A 7671-nucleotide genomic window follows, 5' to 3' on the forward strand; every position below is an offset into this window, starting at 1 on the left:
CAAAATACCTTTCAATCACAGACCGAATGGAGTCTTTAGATAATCTAGTTCGAGTCGACACTTGGCGAATCCGTTGGAGGCGGGGAAGAATGCAAGTGAGTGCATATATTTATGTGTGTCCTTGAGGGATTAGGGGGGCTAAAGGCATGATTATCATCTCATCTAACCTAGATCTTGAGCCGGGTGATCCCCCGGATTTTCCGAGCTCGATGTTTGCCCTGTAGACTTGCCTTTCTGGTACAGTGGGGATTGAGGCTCTGATATAAATTATTGACGACACCGAGTCATGCACGTAGTAAAGTTATATCGAACGTCTACTAGGCAAACGGCCAATCGGAATCGATGCACTTCATGTGAGTGTAAGTCACATCAAAGACCAAATTGGTGAAAGCCAGGATGTGAGTCTGTCAAGCTAGCCGAGTTTGCCGTCTCTGTTGCCTCATTAGGAAGCTACCAAGTCTGTCTTCGTCGATATCATCTTCGTTGATACCAGCATATACGAAAAGCACGGAGGAGGGCCGCGAGCCGTTGCCATGAGGCTCTGCCAAGGATAATAAATATTGCTGTCTTAGGTAAGTCCTTCCAGCCGGCTAGTAATGTCCTAAAATGCGATATTCCCTTATCATTAGATATATTAGCAACAATAATAACAATGTAAGTTGGTGGGTTAAATATGTATTGACTTTAATGGAATGACCTTAACTCGTTGCATAATTGTGAGTTAATTGGTGTTGCACCTACTTGCGGCAAGGGCTATCATTTCTTGAGTATTCAAATTTTGGAAGATCGTGGAAAGGGGGGGCTGCATAGTATGAGTACTAGGTAGATAGGGGGAGGATAATAGCGAATATACAGCCAAAGATGCAAAGGGATAAATTCTTGTACGGCTAAATTCGCTGATTTCTCTTAACCCTGCAGCGGTAATCTCGTCACTATCAGATGGGCATGCAGCTTGACTGTGGAACATCGACAAATCCGTAGGGAGTCCAATGGCATCACAAGTGAGACGTTGTGCCACATGCAAGAAGGTGACACCTGTGTACTATGTAATACATTTGGGGGTGGTCTTGGATATCTTCATTAAGCGATTCGAGCGTAGGTCGTGTAACGTTGAGCAACCTGTGGGATGCTACAGATTGCGTCGATTGGAATTTCCTCGGAAACAACTTCAATCATGGAGAGCCTGTTGATATCCATGAATATGTAATTAATATATATTAAAATGGTCGTGTCCTGCATACTGGAACCGGAAGGTCCTCTCTGTCACGTGGAAATATATGACAATATCCTCATGCTGGCTGATTGGTATTACTGAGGATACATATAACTGGTACTGGAGATGCGACGTTACCCATGCGGTACTGCTGTAGCATTAAGGCTGGAAGGATGAGTCAAGCAGAGACCTCCGGCCAACGTTAGAAGTAGCCGTGTTTCGGGTCTCCGGCGGCTAACAGCAGCGTAACACTTGGAACTAACTGGTCACCTCGTTTTATGCCGCCCAGGTGGGAATAGGTAAGAGTGGATATGTGACATGGTAATACATGATGAAAATTTTTTGTTCCGTACCAGCGTGTTGGAAAACGGGATAAGCCGTTTGGTTCCACTTGGATGTTTTCTGGAATCTAGATCCTTATTCTAGAAAATCGGCTTAAAACGGTGTGACTTCTCAACATCCTTGGAGACTCCGAGGTCTCGGTCTTCGTACTTGGCAGCTCGGATAGAATTCTAGAGGGGGCCACAGTAGCGGGCAAGGCGATAGAAATACATACATAGTAAGAGCTATTACTGAGGAGCTCGGAATCCATCGTCCTAAGTAGCAAGGCTGTCGGTATGTAAGAGCTGAAGAAGCATAACGGGCTGTTTTATCTTAGGTCATAGTCGTTTGAACTTTCGATTGCCTTCCTAATATCGCTAGACTGCTTTCAGTTTTTGGTAAGCGCTCCTGATCCTCGAACCAGGCTTACCGGATGAATAATCCGTTACGAACCGACCGAGAAGGTTAATGGGATTGTATAATTGTTTGTCTGATTGGCCAATTTGGATGGACCAGAAAGATTTTAAAGGCCAAGACGGCCAGTTAGGCCAATTAGCTGTGCTGTTGCGGCGCAGAGCCTAGGTCAAGCAACCTGTTTTATACTGGGGATACTGGTGAGAAGTTGAGAACTGGCGAGAACTGGCGAGACAAAATGGTTGAGGTACGATATTGTTAGAGCGGATAAGGTCACCTGGTTGTCCGAGTGTACACATACTGTACAATAATTGGCGATGATAATGGCGGTGATGAGATACTGTGTAGACAAGTGTACTATGTAGTAGACAAGCTGAAAGTTGGAAAGGACTAGAATCCAAGTTCTTCCTTTGGCGTTTGGAAAAGAAGAAGCTTATTGGGTCCCGAAAGGAAGCCGGCATGGCCGGGGACGGATTTAGTAGGCACTAAAAGTCATCCGTAACCCCACTAAGCAAAAAGTTCTAGTGGACACATACTGGGCACTGGGCAGTGGGCAGCTGGAAAATGTTCTAGAAAGCTTCTAGAAAACTACTTGTTATTCATGGATAATGGATGAATAACCTTGCTTAGGTGGGGCTACGATCGGCACTACGTAATGCCCAAATGCTCCATTCCATACAAAGTGAATGTACCAACTCAACTAGCCATGGATTATTCATGGAGTATCCCTACATTGTTTGGATAACTATCCTTGTTCCTTCACTGTTCCAAGGCTGTTCAGTGTTCATGTACCTACATTATACTACATCAAGTACCTAGGTGGGCAGGTACATACTGAATTGGCAGGCACTGGCGATTTTGAATGTTCGAGTTGTATACTACATGCCCTATACAAACCCTATACCTACCTAAATCGTTCTTCCTCGGTGCAATTCTTCCTTTTCCATTCCTTCCATGCTGGGAGAGTAAGCAGCGAAGAACTCGTACGTTGTAATCCCGGCTCGAAGCTATTGGTTACCTAACACATACAGTACCTATCATAACCTATGTAGGACCTAGGTACCTACATATACATAGACATGTAGTTATTCATATCTTTTTTTTTCCCCTCTTCGTCGCGAAAATTGCCAACATGAGATGAGATCTGTTGTTCGCACGGCGCAGCTGTCGGGCCCGGCGCGGTTGTGGTCGGCATTGTTCTGTCCCTGTTGTGTGCTGTTTTGCGCTTCCACGTATGACCGTACTATGAGAGGGGCAAATGAGTATCTGGACAGCTGTTTCTTGACGTCTTGGGATTATTGGATTTTTCGTTTTCTTTTTTTCTAAAGAGGAAGAAATTGCGGTGTAGTTCTGCGTACGTGTACATGGAAACAGCAAGGTAAGGCAGTAAAAATATATCCAATCCAGCTCCAAGCGCAAGTGTTTCCTATTCCTAGCGCAAAGATATCTTTCCACATACGTCCCTGGATATGTATTGGTTATGTGGGTGTAAGTGGCCGGGCGCAAATGTGATATGTAAACAAGTCCTGATGCGACACTCTTGATTTCCTACGACACCGCTCCGGATACAGCAATGCTGACGACCATTTCCGTGATGTCACACCCAATGAGAGACACTTCGCCGTGCTGAAATTGGCAGTGTAAGCAGCTGATCTCATATATCAGTTCTTTTCCAGAGTTTCCTCCTTGCCTTTAATGGTGGAACTGGGGCTGTTAAGAGGATGGGACTCGTCTAGACATACAAAACAGTACCCATGTGCTGGGTATGCTCTGCCCGTGTCCTGCATGGCCGATCTTGACTCGATTCATGCCCGTCGAGGTTCCCGAGCAGTGCTATGAGAGGGGTAATGAGACGACAGTTTTGGCCTACGCTTATGTCCAATGATGCAAACTGGCATCTTTCTGTTCCGGCGCCATCAAGCGTTTCGAATTGGTTGGCGGACGAGGGCGAAACACTGATACTACCTTGTCCGTTCGCCAACTGCCGGCACCATTTTTCACTGTAACTTTTGTAACTCATAGCCGTGATCTACACCATCGATTATTGCTAAATCAGGCGCTTTGCGCATTTGTTAGTGACACAGTCCTGCGACCCCAAAAGATAACCACAGGCAGAACACAGGCAGAGGTAAATGAAATAGGTATATCTCTTACTACAGGCAAGTGATTGAATTGACCAGTAGACTCAACATTCGCTATCTAGCGCTCATGAATTACTCATTATTATTAAAGACTACATAGTAGCTCTAAGCCTCGCAAATCAATATACTTATAAAGGTATGTCCAATACCTACATTATATGGTGTGTCTGCCGAGAAAGCTTGGCCCAAACCATTGCGCGCGCCCAATCACACCTTTGGGGGTCGATGTTACTGTAATTATCGAGGATAATATGAATTTGGCCAGTCACAATGCGCAACAATCACGAGATGTAGGGCGACGATATGCTGGGAGGGGCAAAATAGATATTTGCTGATATGGAGGAACAAGTATACATCTTGTATACATTCCAAGTTGTGTGATCAGATGCGTATGTAGTATCGTGGTAAGAAGTTCATGCAGACACACGTTTATACACAAAACATCTCCAATACGCCCTTTCTCATCCGACATGTCGAAGCTGCATATGTTGAAGTTCAAGTTGTCTGGTATCATTGATGTCTTCCAACCTATCATGTACACAGTAGTAACTTTAGGTACCTAGGTAGGTACCCAAGAGTGAGCATTGAACATTTGAATGTTCTAGATAAAAAGCTTAAACGATCAGTTGGATCAACTTGGATGAATTGACTGGGGTGGGCCCGGTCACTGGTGGTGATAGTTCAGCGATCTATCGGGAAAATGTCATCTTCCTAGTACTACTAAACTTAAGTATTACTAGGTATATTGATATCAATGGAGGTACGTATGTATTCTGGAGTTTTTGAATTTCCAGATGTCCATTTTAATGTTCAACTTGAATGTTACATACGTCGTAGTACCGTACATAGGTAGATGTATACATACCTAACCTAGGATACTACCAGGTACAATACATACCAATGCTATACAGACATCTGGACATACATGCCTTATGTAAATGCACATTTTTAAGTCGGATTGCGTGCCTTACCTCAATTAAAGTCAGCACTTAATAAGACGGTGGCAACTCCAGTACATAAGTTAGATGTGTGGTCTATGTACAATTATACACGTGGACTTATGTAAAAGTACTTAGTTATGTACATACATATATATGTATGTACACACTTTCTTCTCAAATGGCACCACATCTTAGTGGCTCATATCTCACCATGAAGATGGCAACGGCTAAGAACTATGATTGGCTTTGTTCGTAGCATCAGGTGCTTCTAGCATTCTTCCATCATCCATTGCCGCTTTTACACTGTACGGCTAAAATGGACAGGGGCATGACGGACTATTCCGTATGGGAACGAGACCCCTCAGATGCGATTGGAATGAGCGTTATGATTGGTCGACGGGTGGGTTCTTCTTCTTCTAGTGCCTTTCTAGCGTCGCGCCACCTTCAATGCGTAGTGTAATACCATGTACAGTCGTCGCTGCACCTGGCTGAAGCGACCAGGGCAGCCAACGAGAAGGCTGCGCACGTCGCAGATGGACTGGCTTCCAAGGTTGTGTCACCTTGTGGGATGACCGGGATGACGGCGAGTATACGCAGCCCTGGAGTGATAGTCAGGCAGACAGGTAAGGCTTTAGAGAATAAAAAACCTGACCTTGCCATAACATATGTTAGCCAATTCCAATTAAGTACATAGCACTAGAAATAAAAAGATTCTTCTTTTTATTATACATATGCATACATATACATATACATATACATATACATATACATATTTTGGGCCATGATAATGTAGTATAATGTTTAATAATACACAACGATGGATAAGTATTATCTCGGATAGACAACTCAGTGGATGGGAAGAGAGGAAAGATAATTGAGGTTGGTGCTGGCTGGGTGCTGGGCGTTTCGCCCCGGCCGATACATACTCTGTTCCCCTCTTCCAAAGTTCCTTCGTCGCTGAACTTCGTACTTTTTCTCATGTTCGAGAACGAAAAGCAAACTTTGAATAGATCACGATTTCATTGATGGATACCTAGGTGTATAGGGCAGAATACTCATAACCTAACAAAAATTTATGAGTGAACCTGAAATTCCGATAATTCCGTCCTCTTATTCTTATTCTTCTTCCATCAACCACGGTGACTGAAGGATTATAAACGGGGGTTGAGGGGACTAGACATGGGTACCTGGTACTTGTGTACCGTGTAGGTTTTCTTAGTCAAAGGTTCCACCACAAGGTTACTACCTGGTACATAGGTAAAGGGGTATCCATCGAAAAATCCTAGTCATTCGCCATCCTTAAGGTACTTTGACCAAGCTAAGGGTGGGTACCAGTACTTCTCTCTCCCTTTTTCCCTTTAATCCTCCTGCTCTCCCACCCGCCTTCTGTTTCTAGTCCTGGCTGTCCCACACCAAGTCTTCTGTTGCTTCTCGACAACATTGAACCTGTTTGAATTTTGAATACCTACTACATACATACCTGCTATCGGCTACGACTACACTACGACTACACTACGACTACGACTACAACTACATACACATCTCTGGCCTCTATATTTCCAACCTTGTAAATTTTACATTGCCGCTCGATTCTCGCCTCGACTCCAACCATTTAAATTCATCCAAATCCTTTCGTTTATATCACTGCACCCATAGTAATACAGACGGACCCAATTGCTGTGGTGACGACTGACTCCTACTGTGCGACTAATTCCGTCAACGATCAACGCCGCTCTTTCGTTATCCGTTGAACAACAACAGTGTCACTACAATTACGCTATTGCACCATTGCACTATTACGCTATTACGCTATCACGCTACTACGCCTGGTGAATCTCTTAACCTTGGTGTTCGTCCTTCGTTTCGTGCGGGCAGCCGTACCAATTACGTTGTAAAACGGAAGACCATTACGCTTGTTGGGACGTTGTACCATACAAATATCGTCTACTAGAAGCTTCAACGAACTTTTAAGTTTGTCCGACTTATAGTAGAAAAGCCTTACATCCCTAGCCAAGCCAATGCCTGCCGCGCTCGTCACGCATTGCTAACTCAAACCTCTATCCACACTAGAAAACCGCTGGGTTTCAACCAGGGCCAACCTATCTGTCATTACTTACGACCCCTCCATCCAGCAAGCAGGACTTGTCAAATCTAATACCCTTCACACAGGACGACTACTGAACCTTAAACCCGGAACTTGCCTCCGGTCTTGTCCAAAGAATACCTAGGTATCAGCCATATATCGGACAACCGTCTCTATATTATTTATTCTAGGCCTGTTGCCAACAACTTCGACTATTTCAAAAAAAATTGTTTTCATTTATAAAAACTTTAACCACTTGAGCTCTGCCTCTACCCGCACGGCATTGGAAGCAGAATTAGTTGATTGGTTGGCAGCAATTCGATCTTGGGGATATATACGGGCTACCTGCAGATTGGAGGGTTGCTTGAACATACGCTACAGGCGGCTTTTCGTGTGTCGTCTACGAAACAATCTTGTCAAACAGGATAATTGCCAACATTGCATGGCGCCGCAGCTTGTTTGGGGTTGAATTCGCTGCACAAGAGCTTCTGTTTGCTCTAGGTTACACGACCAGGCGGATCACCCGATACTTATTCTCTTCACGACTTCAAAGGAATA

At 44.3% G+C, this 7671-nt stretch overlaps 1 protein-coding gene across 1 annotated transcript; it reads right to left on the bottom strand.

Moving 5' to 3' along the window:
* Positions 1-5389: 5389 nt before the first annotated feature.
* On the bottom strand, positions 5390-5734 carry GGS25DRAFT_482549 (uncharacterized protein). The gene has a single exon (XM_049260279.1). It carries the CDS (start codon positions 5688-5690, stop codon positions 5475-5477), a length of 216 nt encoding a protein of 71 aa, XP_049119163.1. The 5' UTR covers positions 5691-5734; the 3' UTR covers positions 5390-5474.
* Between the last annotated feature and the right edge of the window lie 1937 nt (positions 5735-7671).

Source organism: Hypoxylon fragiforme (assembly GCF_022984875.1).
Source record: "Hypoxylon fragiforme strain CBS 206.31 chromosome Unknown GGS25scaffold_3, whole genome shotgun sequence".
NCBI lineage: Eukaryota > Fungi > Ascomycota > Sordariomycetes > Xylariales > Hypoxylaceae > Hypoxylon > Hypoxylon fragiforme.